The sequence below is a fragment of the Dromaius novaehollandiae genome, chromosome 1, assembly GCF_036370855.1.
Source record: "Dromaius novaehollandiae isolate bDroNov1 chromosome 1, bDroNov1.hap1, whole genome shotgun sequence".
In the NCBI taxonomy this organism is placed as follows: Eukaryota; Metazoa; Chordata; class Aves; order Casuariiformes; family Dromaiidae; genus Dromaius; species Dromaius novaehollandiae.
In genome coordinates, this window is record NC_088098.1 from 52102416 (window position 1) to 52127560 (window position 25145).

The window sequence follows — 25145 nt, forward strand, 5'->3', positions numbered from 1 at the left end:
AAACTTGTGTTCTAAATTCTGCTTCTTCCCCAAAAAGAATGACAACTAAATTCTGATTATTTTGCAGCTGTCAGGCCCAAAGTAACAAACAAAGCAAGGACTGAGTTTCTGGCACTGACTATTGGTTTTCAGTATTCCCTACCCCCATTTGAAAGAGCTTGACCTAGAGTCATTAGAGGACATTAATAATGCAAAAGCTTGCAATGGTTTCCAAATCAGTTGATTCAGAAAGTAAAAATGAGTAACTGTGCACCTGTTACCTGCGCAGTTAGTTAACACACAGGAAATGCACAGCAAGTACCTAATTCTGGAAGGTGACCAGCTGCTTTAATTTCTACCAACTTGAATGCAATTTGCAGGTATAATGCTGGCAGTGATGTGTACAGCACACAGTATGCTGTCTAGACAATAAAGTTACTGGATCTCTGCATAGTGGAATATAAATTTTATTTCTTAAAAAGAAAGGGTACTAACAGAATTTAATACACTAAAAATTTTACATTTTAAACAAAAGCGTTTTTAAAAAAAATTACGAGCAGAGAAGTGAGAGGATTTAAACTACTCACAAAATCCAAGCTGTTTTTGAAGACGTTGAGAATTCGAATCCGTGGTTTATACATTTGAAAAAGCGTAAGAAATGGAAATACAAAATAATACCAATTCTGCAGCACTGAAATGCCCTTTCCCCATTAGACTGCTGCTTAAGCACCTTTATTTTCACCCATCAGCTGCCCGGAGTGTGTAGATTTATGTGCAAAACGAGCTGTTTGGGATAAAGGATTTATATATACACTAAAATCATTTATGGCAATAGAGTTTTACCCAGCTGCTTTAAAACATAATTATTATTCATTTCTACAGCATCTTCCAGTTGGGATGATCTCAGATGCACTCTATAGGCTGCTTCAAAAATCAGCTGCACATACAGGAATTATCTAAACAACCTCCAGGTTTAAGATACCCAAGAGATTAAACAATTTATCATGCAATAAAACTAAGATCAGATTTATATTTCATATAAATACTGTGCAGATTTATCATCCATCCCTTTGAATGAATGGGTCAGAGCAATGTCACATATGAATCCAAATAAAGTATTTTTATCCCAGAGGCAAAAGAATTTCAAGGCAAATATAGCAGATAAGAGTTCCTTCAAACTATTTGGTTCAAAACCAAAGGTCTCTGAAAAAAAACTTTACAGGAACAGAACTTTCTGAATAACCTGTGCATACGCTTAGCTGTTTCGTAGCTATTTTATAGTCTAGATACACCAAGGACTGGGGGTGGGGGATGTGTGTCACCATCTCTGCCCACTACAAAAGAGGTGCTGTAGCTTTGTCATTTATGGAACACTGCAGAAGCAGTTGATAGCAGAGAGGAGACTGCTGCAGTACAGCATTAAAGATAAAGTAGTAATGTTATGGCTGGAGAAGGTGTTATCACAGGATAATCTCCCTAGATGAAGGCTGATGGACCAATCTCCTCACCTTCTCCTGAAAAAACAAATGTTCATGTTTCCTAGCAGACTGCTCATGATTCTCATACCACTGTTTCTTCTTTTAACGTTAGATAGAAAAGGTCATGAAAGCTGATGAAAGTTCCAGCTGTGCAGCATCCAGTGAACACATACTCAGCAAAAATCTCAAGTCTTGAATTGCTTTCTCCCCACACCAAGGCAGGATACCTGTGTGTCATCTATGTACATAATAGGACTAATCAAGATGTAGACTACCTAGGTTACAAATGAGCTTTAGTAACAGTCACTCACTGTTTCATTGCAACTTGCTGCAGTCTGGCTGAAGGATGGAGACAGATCTGTTTAAGCCAAAAGAGAGAATAGTTTAAATAAAAGTAAATAAATAAAATCCACTTTCATTTTCCTCAATCACTAAGCTTTATAAGCCATTTAATATTGCCACTTTCCAGATGCAGCTGGTGAACAAGTCAACTGTCCAGCAAATGGGATGGGAAGAGTAGAACTATGAATGTAACAGTGACTACTGTTAAAGAAAGACTGAAGGAGAATCGGTTTCCTCAAATTATCAGTTTCTCTGCTTAAGCGTAGCTCATTACTTTTTTTAAAACATTTTTTGCTGATAGAAAGCATCACAACTAGACTAGAATTCCACAACATCAATCTTTGTTTTGATTTCTGTAGTTCTCTAGGAAAAAAACTCTCAAATCAAGCTACATGAAGCATTAACAATATTCAAATATTACAATGGAAGCACTTATTTATTACTTCATAGAACAGATTAGTTTTAAAAGTGTATTTACATATTCTAAGTTATACAAAATACAGTATTCCAATAATCATGTTAATCACCATATTTTAGACAATTTCACATAAAAGTGCAGAAGATGCATCCTTCCATGATCCTGACCAGTAGCAAGCAGACACCTGCGTTGAGACAGATGAGAGCTGCTATTCCGTTCACTCAGGTAAACAAATCCCACCATACCTTCATACCGAGACATGGCTGCAGATCTAGGAAAACATTCAGGCAGGTATATGAGCAAAGTCTGTTGAGACCCATGGCCCAAAATCACATGCCTTAATTTACTAGACAAATATGAAGTACGTTTTTACAGATGTTGTACAGCAAAGAGCTTCTGTTCATGCTTTAGTTGGGAAAAGTGAAATAACAAGGGTTTTGGCTACATAATAGGCACCCAAATTACAGTTAATATAAACAGCCATGTAACTACAACTGATCACGTTAAGGACACAATTCTGCAGCTGACTGACTGGGCAGAGCTTCACATTCATAAATAGATCCTGTAAAGTCCATGTGGTTTTATACAGATACAGGGCTCATCCCATGCAGAACTGACAGCAGAATTGAGGCCTTAAAATATTGGGGCCTCAGACAGTAATTTCCCCATGGCACAGCACTATCCTATACAGCTTCATACGGGCAGGACAAGTCTCAGTGGAATAGCACACTGTTAAAGCAATACCTATTTTTAATGTCTTTCTGCAATAACCCTCCTCCCTATCTTTAGATCCCTTTCACTTTCTTCTAAACTGTGGAAATGAGAACAAGAAGAGGAGATTCTCAAAACCTAAACAAGCATGTATCTTCTGTATGATGCCAACTGAGGGGATCCAAAGTGTCCTAAAATTGGAAATGGTGAAGCTTCAGTTTTAGCAGTCTGGTTCAGGTCAGTACCTTGCTTTACTCCTTGTATTTCTCCTTTCATTCTTTATCATACTTGCCAAGTATCTGTATTTCTTCCTGTCTGTACTTCCTTCAAAGGCTTCCCTTTCCCCTGTAGCTGCTTGAACTTTAGGTTTGCATTCCAATAGTGATCCACTGTAAGGAATAACATACTAACTAACAAATTACATTCTTTATCACAAATCTGCATTACCAAAAATTAAATCATTATAATTTTTCAGTTAGCATTACGTTAACATCTCCACAGGAGTTTAGTTAGCCTTATTTTTTTCTACTCTTTCCCCAACCTTTCACTGAGGTTTATCTTCATCATGTTACACTGGTAGATATACAGATCAGAGGAATTATTATATAAACCCCCCCCACCCCCCCAACTAGAAAGCTAGCTGGTATCTTGTAGTGCTGCAAAGGCATAACACTAACATTAACAAATGATTTTGCTGTTTATGGATTTAGATGCAAGTTACTAAAAATGTTAGATTTATACATTAAGGTAAGTTTGCATTTCTCATCTTGGGCTTATCAGCTCAAACTCTAAGGACAAACATAAGCCTATCTGCAGCTTACAAAGGTCTGAGATACCTCCACTCTCACTAAAAATGAAGGCATCTGATCACTAGGAACAAAACCCTGTGAGGCTGAAAAGGTTTACAAGACTGAAGCAGCAATATTCTCTTCTGTGCAAGTCCATTTTTTCTGCTGACTACACAAAATATTTTTCCATAACAAATAGTTATACTACAGTATTCCCAAAGCTGTAACTGCTGGCTTTCCACTGCACCTCCCAACTTGAAGTGAATTTGGTACAATTTGTAGCAATCCCACAGATAATGGTGGGAATCATCTCTACAGCTAGAGCACCTTGGGCTTTCAAACAGCATAGCAGAGAAAAAGAGAACTGCCAACATATAAAATGTTACTAAAGAACTGCAGAAAGCCACACTTAAGGTTTCTTTTTTAACATTCCTTCTCCCAGCACAAATTTATTGTGCACCTTTTTCGCACATACCAAGCAGCAAGGAAAAAAACAGAGGAAAACACAGCTGAATTCATCAGATTGTCCAAATACTAAAAATGTATCACTAGCTTGTGTAAATGAATAAGAGGTGGGAAGGGGTCAGTTCACAAACATTACACCTGCGACCTGAGATGCATCCACCTGGTCCCAACGCAGAGTGCTCCAGAGTAAAGCAAAGACACCCATGACTCCAGTGCTTTTTTAAATCTTAAGATCACCATGTCAGAGAGTAAAGAACTTTTCCTGTGGGAGTTAATGAGGTCTTGTTATTGGCTTTGCTAGGAGCAGAACTTGGCAACAGGTGATAAATTGAACTTCTAGGGAATCTTTAAATACAAAAATGCATTATTATAAGGAGATGTAACTACATTTAGATTAAAAGACCATGTATGAAAGTAATGCTGCTTAAGTTTTGTGCATCATTTATTCGCCGACTGTTTCTGATGTGGCATAACACAACGCACTCCCCACAAACATTATCAACAGTTCATATATATTTTGAAAGAGAGTACTGTGCAATGGCTGTTTGACAGCCTATGTGGAATGACCACTGGCTTCAATCCATTTCTTAATGAATGCACAGCTGTGTCAAACACTGCTCCCTTTAATGGCAATCCTTGCAGTGACGCTGAAAGGTGAACTCCCTTTATTCCCTCCCCTTGGAGATGGTCCCTTTACAGCTGGAATGGGGTACATTGGCATTAGGCACAGTTATGGCCTATACAGAGCTTGTTCCATGGTTAGAGAGCTTCAGATGCTAACAGTGTCAATTCAGCAGCTTTTAACATTCAAATTCAGTTAAAAGAATATTGGTCTTCTTATGACCCCTATGGAAAATGTATTAAAGTTATAACTTATACAGATAGGATAGTCATCCTAGTCAAAGAAACAAGATTAAATAGTTAATCATTCTGAAAAGAGTGGAAAGCTCTGAAGCTGTAAGCCTAGCTTCCTGAGACTTCAAATACTGAAAGAGGAATTCAGCTTTGCACATATAGGTATTGCCCAGCAAAAACTACATTCCTTTAAAAAGTTACTACCATCTCAGCTGTCTTTGAAGATGTTGTTTCTTAACAAAAAAGTTCCTCCAACTACACTCTCACCCTAAAGTGTGATTTTTTTTCCACTTTTGCAACCTGTAGATACATGAATCACAAAATGTGCAACTTTGCACTGTTCTACAAGGAAGCACAAGAGTTTGCTAACAGTCTTCTCTGAAAGAAAAATCTAAAACATTCACTGTTAGTTCCCATTGTATTAAGTTCTGATGTAATACAAAAAGCAAATAGAATTACACATACTACTCTTACTGACTAAATATTTTGCTATTGATATAGCATGACACACTGCAAAAACAAATCCTGTACACAATACTTGAGTATTTAAAGGATATTCCTAAAGCAGTAAGACAGCAAGACCCAAATGAAGGATTAGTGACTCCTTGTCCAGTTACAATACCCTTTAAGTTTGTGATTTGAACAGAAAGCATAACTTTCAAGAACAGCCATTCCAAGCTAACTGAAAAATCAGAAACGATAATGGAAGAAAATTTGCTATATTTACATGCTGTCAGTGTCTTTAGAAAAAATCCATAGCAAGGCCTTTATCACCAAAATAAAGCCACAAAAAAACAGTACCTACCAAAAATATCAGTCCAAATCTGCAATATTTGATACAGGTAGTGATATATGCTGACATTTCAGCAATATGGAGCTAAATTAGTTATTTGAATAGGATACCCATAGATTATCTCAGAACTTTTAGAGTCTCAAATTATAAAAGTATATTCATTAATATACTCTTGCAACCAGCACAAAAAGTTAAAAGCACTTTCTTGACTTCACAACATGGTCCATTGAAACAAAAAAAATAGGTCAAGAAGTGCATTTCATGTATATGCCCTTTACAAAGGTTATGCTTTCAAAAAGCTGGTTATGCCCTCCAGAGTTGTTTTGTTGTTTTTTTGAAGTTCACAACATGATCTGCTTCTTTGTTCCTTTTTCTCTTTGCCTTTCTACTGTGAAATTAAGGGCAGAATCTCAGGTAAATGCAAAGTTAAAATACTTGTTCAATATAATAGCATGTCAAACTTTGCTGGTAACTAACTGCCTCACATTTAGGCACCTGTGCTTCTGAAAGCTTTCAAGAATATTTTTTCCCTCAAAGTGTATGCTGCTTGTTAATCTCCAGGCAAAAATACACTGATCATCTTTCACTCCTGTCTGACAAGCTTCATCTTGACTATGAGCATGACCCTATACTACTTTCCAAGAAATTAAGTACTTTCTTCCCACATGAATTTAGTTCTTAAGCTTCCTCAGTACAGAAGTAGATTCTTGTCATGCTGATGAGACTCTTAGAAAGGAACTTCCACCTACTTCCTCTGTATTTTACACACAACAAGCATCCCCACGGTCTGTCCAAGCTTTCATCTACTCCTCTATACCAGCACAAAGGTTTTGATTAGTGACTCCAAAAATCATTGGCTGTTTCAGATTTATGAAACAGATGAACAAAGAATTCGTTCCCCACTGCAGTTCTCTTGTGGTCAAGAGGAGACAGAAAATTGTAATACGGTAGCTAAGTCACTGTTTTGGTGATTAACTCATTCGGTAGTACTGGACTGCTGAAAGATATGGGGATCAGCAGCTCAGACCAACACCCTTTTCATGATTGCTGAATAGTAAAGGGAGAACAGATTTTGTTTCAGTCAGATACCACAGAGGAAAGTGAGCCTCATAAGAGGGGAAAAAAAGAAAAAGTAGGTTACAGCTGTGTAACTATGGGGCAGGAAAGCAAATCAAGTGTTTTACTATTACAAGTCATTTGATAGGAGTTTATTACTACTCCTTGTATGGCACACTGTGGTGCTTTCTAGTCTGTTTCAAATATATCTGCTGTACTTTCCTGCACTGAAAGTCTTACACCTTACAGATTGCTGTTTTCCTGGTGTCTTCAGTTCTGCACTAACAATACAAGATACTACACTGTACCAGAAGTGAGCTGCAGTATTTGCTGAAGGGGAGGAAAAAAAACCATATATATATATATATATATACACAGAGAGAGAGAGAGAGAGAGAGAGAGAGAGAGAGAGAGAACGCGCGCGCGCGAGAGAGAGAGGTGTGTGTGTGTGTATATATCTATATCTATATATATCAGTTCTTAATACACAGAGCCACTTCCATTTAAAGCTCCCCATTTTCTTCCACTCAAGTGCCAAAACAAAGAGCCACTATTCACACAGGTTGTCAACAGACTTGGAGAAATGAACTTTGAGTGTCTTGACAAAACCCCAGTAAGCAAGCTTATTGTAGTTCATAGTTACAGTGAGAAAGACAGATAAGAAAGCCATATACAGAGTTAAGGAGACTTTGCACTTTTCATCATGCCCAGCCCTGGGTAGTTCAGATGGGGTACTTGCAGGCAAGCAGGCAGGCAGGGTCATCGTCAGTTGTTTGTGTTGGGACACCTCATAGATTTCACGCTCACTCTGAAGACTGGCGATTCATGTGTGCTTTTTAGTTTCTTTGTTTTTTTAAAGTCTTTAAAGTTGCATCACTCGGAATCAGATAAGTCACTTTAAACAAAGCAAAGTGTTAAGTGTGACAATTTATTTATAACATACTTCCCACCATTACCACCACACACCACCCTGTGAGAGAAAACCCCTGCTGAAAGGGTGACAATCTTTTGTACGTTTGAAAGAAATTAGACCAACACTGCATGAAGAGCCACTTTGGTCAAACTGGAATATAACAGAGGGGAAAGTAGTTCGAAGTATACATTTACTTTAAACATTCTGAATAAGCCTGTTTCTCCACTTGCTTAAGAAGTCAACATACAATTGGTCTCCAATTTCCATGTTGCATTTAAAAGACAAGCTAGGCAAGAAGTCTTTAGTATTAAAAAGTTTATAAGAAGTGGTGGGGTTTCTTTTCCGATTTCAGTAGGGGAGTTGGAAACTAGCCTAAACATCATCTGTCCCACATTTACTCCCTAATGTAAATACAAGTCCAGGAAGCATAGCCTAGGAGTTCTAACATAGCCATTATCTTAAGATAACTTGCCCTGTTCAAATGACTTCTAGACAAATACTTTATTAAATTCTCTGGTTCTTGCAGTTGGAGGTCATGGAGAAGGTCCCAACATCACACAAAACAGTTTTCTTTTAACACCACATACTGTTGAAGCAGCATTTGGTGCTGAGAATGGATTACTTCCAAGAGGGCAAGTCTTATGTGATAGCTTTGTAGCAGGAAACTTGCTGGAGAGAGAACTAGCAGGCATGGAAAGATGAGATATGTAGCTACCCGGGAGATAGTGGAGTAAGCGGTTCATGTTTAGAGAGGGCGTGGCTTGTTCCTTAGCACATTCACAAGGCCCACAAGGACCACAAGTCCTTCGCAAGCTCCTGTACAACAGGTAAGGTGCAGTAAAGTGATGGTGGCTGGTTTAACTGTTACTTCAAAACAAAAAACCCTCTCCTCCTAAACCATAACATATGGGCAATTCCCAAGCAGATGGGCCCCAAGGTCCTACCTAATGAGCCAGACATCTTTTTTTCTTTTCTTTTTTTAAAATGGCACCATCTCCCTTACTTCCCAGTTAGGTGTCACATGCTACATGATCAGCAGTTCAAGAATAGGGAAGTCCCTCTTGGGGGTGGGGGGGGAGGGAAGAGGAAGCGGGGAGGGAGGGGAAAGACAACCTAAGACCCAAAGTATTTTGTCCCTATCTGTAAAGTGGGAGATCCCTGTTGTTCTCTATCCTGTGTTTCTGGAAGTTATCCAGAGACAGAACCTACCAAGATGTTTAAGCAGTATTTTATCAACAGTGCACTGACTCTGGTCTGCATAAACACATGTTCATTAACCTAAAGATACCTCCATTTCTACAGGAGATTGAATATTTTGTCTTAAAGGTTCCCCTATTCCTCTTGAACAGGAACAGAGAGCCCCTCTCTGGGAAAGGGGAATGCACACAAGTGCTTTCCAGTGCCCCTAAACAGGACAGGAAATGATTTCATGATGCTGCCCAGCAACATCTACTTATATCTTAAAATTATGTTTTACAGTTCAACTGGGGCAAGGGAGAGGGAGCAGGAAGGGGAAAAAAAAAAAAAAAGATCAATTAAAAAAACACCTCCCCCCCCAAATCCACCCACAACCAACACCAACAAGGACCAGAGTCCTGGGCTCTTTCTCCACTTAAAATGGAGATTAGAACAGAAAGCAAGAGTCCTGTCCAGTCAGGAGAGATCCACTTCTATTCCTCCAGACAGGTCAATCTGTTCTCTTGTATAAGATCAGAAAGTGCTCTATCAGTGTTAATAACAAAGTCGTAAATATGACACTTTTTAAAATTTTGGCAACACAAGATCAGGAAAGGGCCTGAACAAGTTGTGCCAACAGTTTTTTTGTTTGTTTGTTTTTGTTTTTTTTAAGATGCAAAATGGCAAAACCTCCACAAACTTTATTTCTAGGAGTCTCTACAGAAGGCAGAGAAGTCTAAGAGGCTAAAACAAGGAGCCCTAACAAGGAAAAGGGGTGTGCTTACAAGGGTCCGTATCTGGTCTCGTATTTAGAAACAATGTTCTTGCATCGCCCCACTTCCTTGCGCAGCTCTGCAACCTCCGTCCTCAGGGCTGTATTCTCTTTCTCAAGGAAGGCTGCCCGAATTGTGATTTGATTCTCCTTTAATCGTCGAGCATCACGGGAACGCTTTGCTGCCACGTTGTTCTTCTTTCGCCTTGTCCAATATTTTTCATCCTGTAGGGAAAGAGAAAAAAACAAAGAGATGCCAGTCTGTCAATCTGGCATTTTATATCAAATAGACACCTTTTTATTGTATAATGACAGTCACACTAACTGCTGTACTGAAGGGTTTCAAGGCTCAGACATTAGAATGTAGGTTACACAGTACTGTAAGATTTCATCCTTATGTGAGGCTTCTTTCAGGATGAACCAAGGGCACAGCCAAAACTAGGGAGATTAAAAGACTTGGCTACTAAGAAGCTGTCCAACTGAAATGCTCTCTTTACTTGGTTTCAATGCTCTCTTTACTTAGTTTCAATTCAGGAGTCAACTTCCATGGAAAGCAATCTGTTCTGTTGTCTGGGCTGCTTAAATCTGGATCAGACAGAATGGTGGGCAAATGAATACACTGGCCTTCAAAAATGCAGTGAATGAGAATGTGACTTGATAGTTCTTCTACTTCTAATTTCTGTGTAAAACCTCTTAAGCTGCTCCTGCCCAGTAATTAGCTCGTGATACTGAACCAACAAAACAGCAAGAACAGTAAGTGACTTGCTACTTCTGTTCTTGGCAATGCTCCTGCCCAATCATATAGGTATGGCACATTAGCTTTGTATGTTAAAATGTTTGGGCAAAGAGTCAAACACTTTGATGAAGACCTAGAGAAATCTGCAGCAACAAATCTGTTACCTTTTGCTCATCTGGGACAAAAACCTTCTTGGCCTTTTTAATCATAGGCTGTGGTTTCAGGTCCTCTTCTGTAAACTTGTGCTTGCGAGGATTGAAGAGCTCACCACCAGGCACGCTGGACAGCACTAAATCAGCAGGGTCAGGGTTAAAATTCACCTCAACTTCTACGCAGTCAGGATCAATGGGGCTGGGAGTATTTCTCTCATTTTGTGGAGGGGACTCTAGCAAAAACAGGAAAGTTATAATATATTGAGCAGGATGAAGAGAATTATTTCAGAAGCCAACTTGGGTACCTCTATTTATTGTCCTACAGTAGGCAATATTTAATAGTATTATTATTTCCCTAAGGTGTGCTTGGTACTGGATAGAACACTATACAGCTTCTATTACAGAGAGGAGCTACTCAGTCCAGTTTATTATTTATAATAATACAAGCTCTAGGAATATATGCCAGGCTAACAAACATGAGTAGGTAGGTGTGGCACAGAGTTAAGACTTCTTCAGCAAAAGCTACATGCTTTACACACTTAACCACACATTAGAAGCCATTGCCAGAACAGCATGAAACAAGAAACTTGAATCACTCTGAGCTTTGTGGCTTAGAAAGCCCTACCCTATCAGCCTGCTCAGAGACCCCATTCCCTTTGTCCTTCAAAGGTCAGAAAAGACAGTATTTCCAAATAAAGAACTAAAAAGAACATAGGTTTTCTACAAATGCAAGAGTATTCTCTTTGTTGCTATGTGGAGACAGAAATGTCCCAACAGATGGCCTAACACTGATAGATGGCATTCACAGGAACTTTCAGGATACTGGAGACAAGAACTATACTGTGGTCATATTTATATAGCTTGATTACAGACTTCACACACGGATTGCAAATGTCAGTGAAATCTGAAGTAGAGACTAATGAACAAATCTTTTCATGCACTACTGGCTAAAAATAAATTTAAAAAAAATGGGGAAAAGCGCCACACCTTATGTTTCTCTCTCAGATTCACAGAGGAAGAACCACCAAGAAAAACGCTTTCCATAAAGCCTGCTCATAAAATAGTACTGTGTAAATTTAGTGGCTATCATGGTTAGGATCCAAATCTTGAGCAGACTGAGCTGCTAAATTCTTCTATAGAGAAGATCTCCATACTTCTCATGAAGATCAGAAGTTTCCTAGCACCATTTAACTACACAGTTTTGTTGTTCTTTCACCATTCCCACTTCAAAGCACCACAGAACATCAAACTGCATCGTAAACAAACCTCTTCCAAAAGACAGTTATCACATTTCACAAGCCAGCAAGGAAAGATTGCTTCATTATTTTTCTGTTAAGCATTGTTATTTGAGGTACATTAAGTGGGCATAAGTTTAGCCAAGCAGACTGAACCACCAAGGTAGAGCAAATGACCTATCACAAACTATCAAATCTGTTGTAAAATAACCTGTCATCTGAGAAACTATATTCTCCACACGTCCAGCTTCTCACTAGATTGGCAATAGCAAGAGAGCAGCTACTTTTTGTTTGTGTTTCAGCTCTTCTGCTTTCAAACGAGAAACACACTGTACGCTCAGGAACACCAACTCATTTTCGTGGGAGGGGGAGAGGCAGCACCTTCATGAATTGACATGTGGACTAAGGCTCTAAACTGAGTATGTTTGTGCTGTTTAACCCACAACAGCTAACACTGATATGTTAACATGTCCCCTCTTCAGTCTGAGGAGGGGCCTTTTGATACAAGAAAAAGAAAAATCCCTCACAGAGTCCCAAACTGTTCCATCTACCTGTGCTGGAGGCCGCTTCAGATTGCTGGTAAACTGCAGTAGATGATGATGATGATGACGATGATGTAGGTGAACCAGTGGAAGCACTGGCAGACTCCTTTCCTTCCAGCTCAGCCACAGGCAAGAGTGGATTTTGGTTCAAATCCAGGTGAGTAGGGCTGGAAGGAATTCCATTTTCCAGAAGGAACTCATCAAGATCCATGTACTCCAGGTGGAAAGACTCTCCATCATAAGGAATAGTTTTGTCCCAAATGGGTGGCATAAGGGAAGCTGAGACTGCCATAGTGCTGGCAGCTGCTGCTTCATCTTCCTCAAGTTTTATCTTCTCTTTCTCTTTATCTGTAAGATACAAGTAGGTCACTGTACAAGCTGCAGCACAGGAAAGACTCAAAGTTTAAGATTTAACAAAGATCTCATGAAAGGAAATTCAGTAAGCTTTTTTTTTTTTGGCCTCATGACATGGTCTGAGGAAACAAACATTAAAGGCAGCATTCATATGTAACTCAGTCCCGAGTGCTCCGTCTCCCTGCACAGCTAGACCACAGACATTTGAGTAGCCTTGGAGATTAGTATCTTTGCTGCGATAACTTACCAAGGTGTGACATAATACTGCATCTAGCTTATTAACAACTAGGCACTGCAAAATAGCCCGTTTTTCCATAGACTCATCCTGGAAGACAGGGAAAGTAACTGTGGATAAGTAGGATTACAGTGGAAGCCATTAGGAAAACACTGAGGAAGCAGTATAGTTTATTCTAGGTACAAGAGAAAGGACGTGCAGAGAAATATTTCAGTACAAACAGGAAAGGAATAGGGGTTTTCAGATTAGATTTGAAAGTTAGTCAGAAGGCCCACATAACATCAGGAGACCTGAACCACTATTGCTCAGTATTTTAGAAGCGTTTCTTTCTAAAGTGACTCAGCATGTTCACACAAAGTAATAGGTTCAAATGCTCTTCATTGTAGATAGCTCAGAATCCCTATATACAATTTTCACTCTTTGGGGAGCTGTCTAATAAGGTAGTGGAAGATGAGCTTTTAAAGGAACATTTTAATACCCCCTGGCCCCAAAATGCTGATGAAGTTTTCTCCATTTACTATGCTGCAGGTCATGTATTATAGAAAAAGTCAGTCTTTATGCTTGCCATAGTTACTGAATGTTAACAATTGTCTGCAACAGAATCCCAGCAGAAAATTCAAGTTAGAGAATAATTCCATAATTTAGGCAATAAAAATAAGATGGAAAAAAAAGAAAAAAAATCCGAGTCAGTTTCCCCATCCAGTTCTGTATGTAACTGTGCAGTTTTACCAGCACAGCCAAGGAGGCACTCTAGAAGCAGGGGGCTGGGACTACTTGAGCCAGCACTGCCATCAAAAGGAAAGGCCATCAGTTGCACTCTAATCAGTGGCAAATTGGGTCTTACTGTGGAAGCAGACAAACATTCAGTTCAACAGAAGGAGGAGTCCAGAGACATATACTGGACCAGTTATGATCTCCAATATTCACACAGGTCAACCCAACAAAATGCACAAGTTTTAGACATTAGGATGTTCTAGAGTGACTACCATACATTTAGAAGACTATTTCACTTTATAAGGAGTTTTGAACTCTGATGTAAATCAGAAAAGCCTACTTATATAAACCCTATTCTGATAAAACCAGCATTCCTTCAACTGCTGCCTTAGCAGGTATAGAACTGAGACAGAATGAGCTTTTTATGGCTTAAAGAACAGAGGAGCATGTAGAACAGAAAGCTATACAAAGTAAATTATCATTTCAATCTACCATACTCTGAACATTTTGTAACCAAAGATACAGATTTCAAACTGAACAGCTGAAAAAGTACTTACCAGCCACAGACTTGGGACTAACAGCAAGTACCTAAAGAGCACATTAAATTCAGATCAGAGGCTCCTGGACTTGAGCTTTGCTATTGACATCTTACAGCTTTGGGCTTTTCCCCTTGCCATCTCACATTGCTGCCTCTACGCTCCAACCTCCCAACTTCTATCTTTGCTATAAACTCCTTTCCACTAACTCTCCTACCATTTCCTTGGCCAGTGACTACAAGATGGGCAGGCTAACAGGCATGATCCAATTACTGTTTCTCAGACAGCTCCCCACTGAAGCCAGTAAATGAACAGCCTAAGTTTTCTTCCTGCTCTGCACCACACACAAAGATGATGTCACTTACTAGTGAAGCACATCTCACCAAATTGGAACTGCCATTTTATATCAAACTTTTGAAGGAGCATTCGGTTTGCATAGTGCCCAGCACAGTGGAACCCAGATTTGAATGGCAGTTGTGGACAATAACCTGATAAAGACAGCAGCAAAACAAACACAGGGACAATAATGACTCTGTAAATCACTTTATTTTGATCAATGCGGTAGAAAAAACATCTCGTGAATGTTGACTCAAAATGCCCATTAATTAAAAGGAAAAAAAACCCCATACTTTAGTCTTAAAAACAACAGCATTCCATTATAAGCTATGCCAGTTTTAACACAAGACAACAGTGATTTTGTTTTGCAGCACCTAATACAACACCTCAGACAACAGAGGAGAAAGGAAACCTTAATGGTTAGTGGACTAAATACAAAGCTTAAGAATATTTTTCAGAAGACAGATGCACAAAGACTATATTGCTGACAAGTCTGGCTCTTCTCAGATCTTTTAATGCCTTTTAGATGCGCACCATCATTCCGCTGTACTTCAGTAACCCAAAAAGACTGTGGTCTTTCCAACTTCCTCTTGCTATCCTCCCTGGCTCACACCAGATTAGAACCTTTCTTCATGTGAGAAGACCATCTGATTTTTTTTTTCCTTTTGCTATATGTTGAGAACCAGACAAGCACTGGGCCCCCAACATTGTCTTTGTTTAGCTATGCTGTCTCTCTTCCCTCACTTCTAACAGCAATATCTGAAATAGATTAAAATAGCAAGAGTTAACAGGCATATTGAGTGCCCATGTATTTCAAATATGGCACATATAAAGATAAAACTGTTGTACAATCATTTTTACATTGACATTTTCCCCACTGGCTTTCTTTCAACTCATTTAATCTTTATTCCTGCTGTACAACATCCTACTGGGTGCACAGTATCTAATGAAACACTAATTAACTTCTTGCATCTTGAGGGGGGAGTTTCCGCCTGCCCCAGCACAGGGACCTGAAACATTAATTCTCTCAAGATATTTATAGGGTAAACAGGTATTACCTGACAGCAGAGCTGCAGTATCCTAAGAGGTTCCATTTGCAGTGATTCAAGGTCACCCTGATAAATCTGGACTGTACTTCTGTAGCTGACAGCTCATGTCTGATTTAGTCCCCTCATTCTGCTACTGTGGCCTGTTAACTAGTCCATACATCTGCTATTAACAGAGAGATCAGTAGCCTATGCTAAATAATTTAGACAATAACAACTGAGCATTCCAATTCATGAAAGGCTGGAGAATACTGGTGTTTTAGCCAAAAGCAACAACCTGGAAAGAGTTTTATTCCATGCCCTGCTGGTTCTTCTCCCAAGAAAACAGACATTTAGGCCATTACTGTCAAGGGGTATCCAGCCCAGAACAAACAGTTGACAAAGTGTGTGTCTGTGTGTCACACACACAAATGATAAAACTATATTAAAAACACTATGCAAAATAAGGCTGATTTTTTCATGTCTTCAGTGCAACTTTTGGCAATGGAACAAAATAGGTTATAGGGTTATGAATTCCTGATGCCCATTACTGTGATGTTTGTTGAGGCTCTCCTCCTGTCACAGTAGCATACAACTGACAATTAGGACATGCCTTAGAATGTAGAGTATGCAGTAGCTTATTATTAATAGGACAGACCTATACTCCTGCTCCAGAATAATAATTCTCTTCCCTTACCTCATGGAACTTGTCTTTATTTTTTATTTTTATTTTTTCCAATCCATGTAACGTCCATGGCAACAATTTACTGCAAGGCTAGTCAGATATACTTGGTATAAGGCAGAGTATTCAAGATGATGGCATTCAGTTGGGACTGGATGTCCTCCTCCATTGCTCAGAAGGGTTAGAAAACCTGCTTGCTTATGAGTAGTCAAATTACCTAAGGCAGTTGCAAAACCCATGGTGGAGACTATAAATGGACGCTGCAGCTAGCTGATACCGTCTCTCTCAGAATAATGCAGGAAATTATGTTTTGTCAACAGGCAACCCAGATTAAAAAGCATATGGCCCTTTCTCAGAAAGCCTGCTGAAAACACACTACTGTATTAAGTGAATTAGTGTATCTCTAACACTTTGGTTCTGTCTGTAGAATGCAAAGGCACAGAAGATGCAGCAAAAAATCATTTGAAATTAGCACAGTCATAGTTCTATTGAGAAGTCTTTTGTGACATTAACTACCTGTTAACACAGGTTTCCCCATTTTTCTTTTCTTTGTTTTGCAGATATGCAAACAAAACAAAAAAGCCACAGACATCAAAAGAAACAGAAAACAAGCTGCACAGTGTGAAATGAAACAGTATGAGGTAGGCTAAGGAAGACCATGGATAGTTTTAAGAGTGAGAGCAATTTGAACTTGATTGGAGCATGAATGGAGAGGAATAATCAAGATTCAGTGGACTCACTATTGAGCCTTAGAGAGAATACTGAATACTTTCCCAAGCAGGAAAAGTTTCTAATTTGATAACAAAGCAAGATCTCAAGCTCATATTAATTTTAAAAATTCTACATCTGCACATACTAAATCACACAAGCCTGGGCAACAGAAACACCACCCCTAAAATAAAGCCTCCATATCCCTTTCAGCTACCATTATAATTTCACATACTTACTTAAATTGTTCCTGGTAGTACTGCCACTAGCACTGTCATTTAAAAATGTTTTGGTGAAAAAAATATCTTAAGAACTCTCATAACATTGGAGATTCAAGATTCTATATACTGCACTATCCCATACCATAGCAACATAATCAAAACCTTTATCAGAGGCTGAGAATGTTTTGAATAGGAGAAAAAAATGTTTGGCAGAATCACAAGATGGATACATTAACAAAGTATCGTGTAATGTCAGACATACAAAATAAAAGGATCTTAATTAGGAATCTCATTAGGAACAATCTTGCTAACCCTGAACTGTGGTCTACCCTCGACAGAGTCTGATGTTCCAAAAAACGACCGTCAGTCTCAAAATACCTAGATGTAAGGATTAATTTGTATTATACACCAGCACATAGTAGTACAGCAGTGAAGATAAACCTCAAGCTCACTCAAGATCAAACTGATATTCAGAAAGGCAAAACTAATGTCAAGTGGAAAAAAAAAAAATCAGTGTGCCATTGGGAATGAAGACTATAAACACCAGCACTGTTTATTTACACAACTGCCACCTGCATAATCAGTACAAGAGAGACAACTCCAGCCTATACAGGATTGCATGTGCAGGTAATCAGTAACACCCTCATGGATTAGCACCAAGCCTAATCTGAAGAGAAGGGATTTGCTTTTTAGGCACGTTGTCATACAACTTTTCAGCAATTGAGACCAAGGAAGACCAGAAACCTTTCCAATGCTGCTCCTGACTATTACTGTGTGTCCAAGGTAAGGAAGCCACCAGACAGTTAAGTGAATAAGAATGTCAGATTGTGCCTCATATCTGAAGCATACTTTGCACAAAGCAGACACCTGAAAGGCAAATGGCAGCACCTTAGTTTTTTGGTAGCATTGGCTAGTTGGGGAAGAGATCCTGCCGCGGGGCAGCCGCTGTTGTTTGGGCCTCCGGAAAGGCAAGCCGGCGCGGCCCGCTCCAGCCGGACAGGCCGGAGTGCAGCAGGGCTGGCGGCCGCGCGGCCCGGGAGGACGAGCTCTTCCCAGCGGGCTGGGAGCTCGTGCCGCCGGCACCTCCGCAGAGATGCTTGCACGGAGGGCGGCAGAGAGAACGGATGCTGGCACGCTGGGGGGGTGGGGGCCTTAAGGCACGCCGGGAGGGGCGCTAGGCCAGGGCGTGCAGGCTGCACCGGGCGCGCCCGGGCCGGTGGCAGCACGCGCGTGGGTCGGGCCCGCGCGCTCCCCGGGTGCCCGCGCGGTGCGCGCTCTGCCTGCAGGCCTCTCCCGGGGGGTGTTCCCCCCCGCCCCGAGCCAGTCCCACCGTGACCCGGCGGTCCCGCCCTCTGAAGCGCGGGGCGGGGAAGACGGCGGGGGGTGGGCGGGGGGAGAAGGAGGTGGGGGGGGGGAAGAGGGTGTCGCACGATCCCGCCGGCCCCGCGCGCGCTCCCGCTCTCACCCAGGCGCGCGTCCCGCGGCGGGTTCTCCATCAGTTTCTTCAGCACCAGCGGGAAGGTCCCCGTCAGGCCCCGCTGCTCCTGCTGCGCGGCGGCCCCCGCGCTCCCCCCGGCTGCAGTGGGCTCAGTTCCTCCCGCCGCCGCCGCCTCCTGGTGCGCGGCGCGGCCGGGCATACTCCCCGCAAGCTGGCGGGCGGCTGAACGGCTGCCAACGGTCGGCCGCAGTCGCGAGGCGAGGCGAGGCTGCGACAGCTCCCAGGGACCCGTCGACACCGACGAGCCCGAGAAGACAGCGCGCGAGAGACCGACGGCGCATGCGCACCCGGCTGACGCTCCTCGGCTCTTTCACTATTCATGAGCGCGGGCGCCCGCCCCGTCCAGATCGCCTCGCCTCGCCCCGCCCTACCCGCCCCTCGGATTGGCTGGCGCCTCGCGAAGGGCGGTCCCGGGCGGGCCGGCCCCGCCCCCCCGGCCCCTCCCTTCGGCGGCCCGCGCGGGCACGCGCCCCTCGCCCGCCGGGGCACGTGCAGGGGCAGGCTCCGGCGGCTCATTAGCATGGCGAGACCCCGCCCGCTCCGCGCCTCCTCCGGGGCCCTGCGTCACCGCCAGCTGCTCCCTCTCCTGGAGGACGGCGGGGGGAGCCGAACTCGCGCGTGGGCGGCGGAGCAGCAGCGCCTGCCGCGGCGCGCGCGCGCCCGAGTCTCGCCTCCCCGCGGGGGGGAGGGGGCAGGGCTACAGGCCGCTCCGCCTCTGCGCCTGCGCGGGCGGGCGCTTCTGCCCCTCCCCCACCCCGGCCGGCCGAGGGGCCGCGTGAGGACACCGGGGCTCTGCTTGCGGCGGCGGTGGCCGCCGGCGCTTTGCGGCGTTTATGAGCCGCCTCTCAGCCCCGAGATGTTGCCCCCGCACCAGCCCCGGCTCTTCCCGCCTCCCGTTGGGCTCTGCCGCCACGGCAGCCGGCGCCGGGTGGGAGCGCGGAGGGCCCGTGGCCCGGCGAGCGCGGGCAGCCCCCGGCCGCCGTTACGGCGGTTGCGTAACCGCCGCGGCCGTTGGTGGCAGGGTGCGTTGGGGCGGGAGTGCCCGCCGCTCCGCGGCTGGGGTCAGCGCTTCAGCTGATTTTAAAATATCCTTATTTGGATCCAGAGATCACCTTTCCCACATGACCTGGATTTAATCTCCCTCTGCCCTACATCGCGCCAGCAGCAGCTGTGTGCTCTATATAACGTTAGCAGTGAGAAGGGAGAAACTTCACCGCGGCTGCTCCCAGCCTGCGACTCAGGAGGGGAGGATGGCCAGGATTCAGGCTGGAGGGCTGACATGGCTGGGCTGCTGGAGGTAGGGGGATTCCCATGCTGCGCACAGAGGGTCATTTTGAGTTTTCATACTCGTGTGAATTTAGGGCATGCAAGTCCTCAATGCTCTTCCTTCTGATTCCCCGTATATCCCCCTGTTCCAGTGACAAGGATGCTGTGCTGGGATTTAAGCTTCTGAACGCATAAAGGGAGTACATTTTGCCAAATTCATCCCCAAGAGCGCAGGCAGATACTAAGGAGGTTCTCCTGCAGCGTGAATGAGCTCACTGAAGTGACAGACACTCCAACCACAGGCTTTTCCCATCAGCAGTTGCTGCCTCTTGCCGCAGAAGGGCTGGCCACAGCGACCCTACTGCATAGCATTGCAAGCAGTGAAAGGAAAGGGTGCACAACCTACCTAGGATAACCCCATTTGCACCTAGAGAAGCCACATGTGCAATCCACTGGGGAGAGATTTCCATGCTTAGGCGCCTCTTCCTCCAGGGCAGATGCTCAGTTAAATGTTTGCTTGGTTCAGATGTCCCTCCACAAACGTCCCTCAACAAGACTCCCAAAATACCTCAGACATTTCATCTCAGCTGCATGGCACAACTTGACCTGACCCTTGTTAATAAATGCTAGTGGTCTGTCATGACACAAAATCAGATCCGAATTCCTCCCGCACACCCTGGGAAAAGGAATGGATTGGAAGTCACATGTGGCAGGTGCTTTGCCCCTTGTTTTATTACAGCATGGCCCAGTGCATGCCCTCATCCAGCCACCTCCTTTTCCTTCAGGGCAGACAGGGAATCTGCTCAGGGAATGCACACTCACTAACAGCCAACTACTCATTCTCCCGTGTAGCCTGGGAGGCAGAAGCTGCTGCCAAGTGTGGACAGGGGTGGGACTGGAGACAGAACTCCTGTACATGTTCTGCCTGCCATCCAGCTGGAAATGACCTTGTTAAAATAGGATGCGGTCCAGGAAGTTGGAACAGCCTGGGTCAACGTATCATTGCAAGGGTGTTGATTTGATAAACCCAGTTGCAAGAAGCACACAGAGCAGGTCATGCTTCTGGCTGCTACTTGCCCTCCATGGACTCCATCTGTCTTGCCTAGCTCAGCTGGCAGAAGAAATAGGCACATACGTGAAACAGAGATGCCACTTCACATGGGGCAATGAAACACAGATGTCAGACCACACATGGCAGAGGCAGCACACATAGCTCAGCAAGGGGCAACTGGTTCACAGTGAAACTTTTATACAGAAAACAGCTAGTCCTAGGTGGTAACGAGAGAACACAACCTACTGAAGCTGAGGAGGAGCAGCTTCTAGGAACAGGGAGAGGGGGTTTCCGCCAAAGTGGGGCTGGCTGCAGGCTTCCCATTCAGTTGCAGCTCTCATGGTCACTTTGTTCCATTGTTGTCGATGCTGGAGGCCCCCGGGGATGACACTGTGTCTCAGTACTGTACGTAGCTCCTTCGAGGAACACGCTGTGTATGCTTCCCCCACATGGCAGATCTAAACGGCAGCCACTTTGCTGGTGAATGTCCATATGAATGGAGGTTATTACAGCCACTCAGCAACCTTCACTTCCAGGGCCCCCCCCCCCCCACCCTTTCTCCTGCACGTTTCCAGTCAGTGGTGCTGACCATTAGGATTCACTTTGCACCATCACTGCGATGTGACTGCCTGGAGAGGGTTTAACTTGTGCAGTGTTAGTTGCTCGGCTCAAAGGCGGGAGTTCCTGGGGAGCATTCCTGTGGTTTGCCTCTCACAGCACCCTGCCCGGGCAGCAGCTCTGCCCTGCCAGCAAGGAGGGAGGTTACTCTGAGAGCTTTTCCTTGTTGCCTCCAGGGATTAAGTATTCAAGTCACTGCCAGCACGAAGTGGACATTGCGGCATTAGTTGTACCTCCTTGGTTGAGTTGGAATTTGCCTAAGACTTCTACGCTTTTGTTTTGTTCTGGGGCTGAGAAGGAGAGGAAGACAATGAGATGTGAAGAGAGGAATGCAGTGACCTTGGCTGTTACTGCTGGGAGTTTTGTCAGGGCCAGATGATGCAGAACAGCCCAGCTCTGATGCAGCAGGGAGGCAAGCAAGAAGCAGCTCAGCCCTAGGCACTCGGGGGACACATACAGCTAGCCTCACTGGGAGGCTTTTTTGGATAGCAGAATGCATGTCAGGTGGAGACCAGAGACCCAGCAAATCCAGAAGGCTAATGTGTAGCTATGAAGATCTAGAAAGAAAGAATTGAGCTCTGTGGAAAGGGGTTGTGACGGGAACACTGGCCCTAGGAGGGAAGCACCGTAATAAAGACAATCCTAAGCATTACAGGAGGTAAGGCCGAGAGGCAGGGTGGTCCTGGGGCTGAGGAAGAAAGCTGCCAAATAAGCCACGTTCAGTTAGGACTAAATTATGCCCTCTGCAAACCATTGATTTCCCTGACACCCTCCTCCCCCTCCCCACACGCACACTCTCCAACTCACGGCCAAACAGACAAATCTTGCCAGTGCTCCTCCCTTGGATTAATTCAATCCACTTGGCTCTGAAGGCCAGAGACCTAGGAGAGCCAGCCTAACTTCTGCTTAGCCACAGCAAGGCTCTCCACCATGTGAGCCTCCCTTGGTCATTACTGCCTCCTCCCAGCGAGGTCAACTTTCCATCTGGGCATCAGTCAGCTCTGAAAACATGCCCTGGTCCAGACACCCAGCTTCATACCATATGATATGTAAACAACCCAATTAATGTGCAAAGTCTCAGCAAAGAAGAGAGCCAACTCATAGGTAACAGCAGAGCAATGTGACAAAATGAGCCCCTCAGGAGGTATAGGAATCTCCTCGTGCCCTAATAACTCTTCCCATAGGGAGCCATGCCAGTGACGCAGGGCTTGCTGTATTTCACTGAGTCTAGGCAGCTGCCTTTTCCAGCATAAATACTTTACCGTCACAGCGGCATCCTTCTCTACTGTCAACCCCAGGGCAAAAGCAGGGGCCCCTCTTCATCATGTGGCTGGCTTTTCTGCTCCCATCTCCTGGGTCACACTGCCCCATGAGACTGCAGAGCTCTCTGTGTGTCCTGCTAGCAGTTCCCTACAGAATAGCAAGCTCAGTGCATGTTCGTTTCCGTGGGTTCAACTCGCTCATGCCTAGACATGAGCTTGTTGTGCCGAGGTGTTCCCACACACCTCCTCAGCACTCAGCAACAAGCATTAAAACACAACAACCAAAAAGCAGTCTGCGAGGGGCATGTGGCATCCCATCCAAAACGAAGAGAGTCCTTAGGTTACATGAGGGGCACTTGGGGCGTACCCAGCAAGAGAGATGTGCCCAACACTGCCCAGGTGCAGCAGAAGCCCAGACTAAATAACCTCCTAGGTCATTTCCATTTGTTTTCCACAACACTGCACAGAGAGCAGGAAAGCCTAGGAAGACAGAAGTGCTCTTGCAAAAAACCCACAACATTCATTTTGTTCCCTACCCACCTTTCCACTGATAAACAACTGGAGCATCAAACACAAAGCTCGTGCAGAATCACCCTGCCCCACATGGACAGCTTGGCTGGAAGTCCTGGAAGTCACTGCTACAGGAGCACAGAGATTTGTGCCCAAACCTCTGTGCACAAAGCTTTGAGGGTTTCCAAGGAGTAGCTGAGCACAGAGATTAAAAGGATCAGGAGCTCAGCACTCTTCACTGATTTTGTAATCAATCCATCACTGCCGTTTTTCCTCCTAGCTGCACAACATGCTCAGTGCCAGAACTCCCTGACTGACTTGGACTCTTGGAGGCAGCACACCCTCAAAAGGCTTGCAGCAAACAAGCTCTTTTACCCCCTTCTCGCCTTGCAATTTAAGGAGGGGAAGGAGCAAAAAAAAAAAAAAAAAAAAAAAAACAGGCATGTGTTACTTCAATCCTACCTGTCATTTTGTTGGTCCAGGGTAAGGAGTACTCCAGCAGGGACTTCAGGACTTCGGGAAAGTCCAGGGCAGTGGGGCCCGCAGTGCTGTTGCAGCTTGACATGGCCTTTCCTGGGACTACACTAGTAACTCTAAGGGAGGACCAGGCGCCTGGCCGCCAACGCCACAACCGGCTTTCCCAGGAGTTGCGAGAGGGGTTCAGAGGCACCCGGAGCAGACTTGCCAAACAACTCCAGCTGAGAAAAAACAAGGAGGAAGGGAAGCAGCCTGGTGGAGATGCAGTTTGCCCGGCTGTCTTCACCTCCCCCGCTCCCACTCTGAAGTGGCCGATTGTGGAAATAGCTCGCAGCCTAGCAGGGCTGGGCCGGGCTGCTGGCCAGCATGGTTTTACAGGGCCTCTCACAGCCAATCCGGCTGCAGAGAACTGGGCCAGTTATCTAACTTTGCAAAGGCAGCACCCTTTTCCTTCCCAAGGTGTTATAACAAATATACACACTGTGAAAAGGAAAAGTGTACATGCAGTCAGGGATACATACATCAGCTGCAGACATGACAGCAAGCAGATCCTCTGAAGGGCTCTCGGGAGGCTCTGAGAAGAGGAGCTCCGAGCTGTGCGAACTGTCCCATGGAGAGGTACAGATGCTGTTTGCATCTGCCTGCTACCTTTTCAGCTCTCCGAGATGCAGATAGTGACTATTTTTGTATATGGTATGACACTTGTTGTCTGTCCCTCCTAAGTTAATACCGATAACAACGTAAGGCATCTTTCTTATGAAGTTTACATTGTCCCCAAAATGCAGAATTTCTCTTCGGAAGTGACACAAAGTTTTATCAGAAATCCAGCAGTCTCCTCCCCAAGTGGTGAATTAATGCAAGTGAGTTCATGCGCCCAGCAAATACTCTGAAAACAGCCTGATTAAGTAAGCTTTTGAGCATGCAAAACCCCTCCTCTTAGTAAAGCTTCTTAGGATGGAGGGGTGGTCTGGAGACAGGAGGATAAAGGTCTGATCTTTCATCTGGTTTGTTGTAGGGCTCTGGCCTGGGAAGGAGCATCTTACATGTGCTGGGGTCTTCCCTTTTGATGGGCGGGATAATTAGAACAGAACTGCCTTTATTTCTTTATTTTGCTGTGCCAGTGTGAGCTGTTAGGAGCAGGGTATTCCTACGATGGTCTCTGAGTCAGGGGACAGTCTCTATTGGGGACAGTGCAGCAAAAGTCTGAAAACCATGCTTGATGCTAAACACGGAAGTGGCCT

At 44.1% G+C, this 25145-nt stretch overlaps 1 protein-coding gene across 2 annotated transcripts; it reads right to left on the reverse strand.

Moving 5' to 3' along the window:
* Positions 1 to 426: 426 nt before the first annotated feature.
* Positions 427 to 24233, reverse strand: TEF (TEF transcription factor, PAR bZIP family member). Of its 2 annotated transcripts, none has more exons than XM_026101486.2 (5): positions 23890 to 24233; positions 12421 to 12759; positions 10647 to 10867; positions 9760 to 9971; positions 427 to 7780 (listed from the first exon to the last, which is right to left on the reverse strand). In XM_026101486.2, exons 1-5 carry the CDS (start codon positions 23990 to 23992, stop codon positions 7759 to 7761), a joined length of 897 nt encoding a protein of 298 aa, XP_025957271.1. In that variant the 5' UTR covers positions 23993 to 24233; the 3' UTR covers positions 427 to 7758. The 2 variants fall into 2 exon arrangements, with proteins under 2 accessions (XP_025957271.1, XP_025957254.2); XM_026101469.2 differs by lacking the exon at positions 23890 to 24233 and adding an exon at positions 18688 to 19057.
* Positions 24234 to 25145: the final 912 nt, after the last annotated feature.

Excerpts from the sequence above, each read along its gene's own strand:
- TEF (XM_026101469.2), bottom strand. The coding sequence starts at position 18,859 with ATGCCCGGCCGCGCCGCGCACCAGGAGGCGGCGGCGGCGGGAGGAACT. Across the intron at positions 10,868-12,420 it reads TGAAGCGGCCTCCAGCACAG|AGTCCCCTCCACAAAATGAG; the intron begins GTAGATGGAACA and ends TGTTTTTGCTAG. Across the intron at positions 7,781-9,759 it reads GAGACCAGATACGGACCCTT|TGACTTATCTGATTCCGAGT; the intron begins GTAAGCACACCC and ends CTTTGTTTAAAG.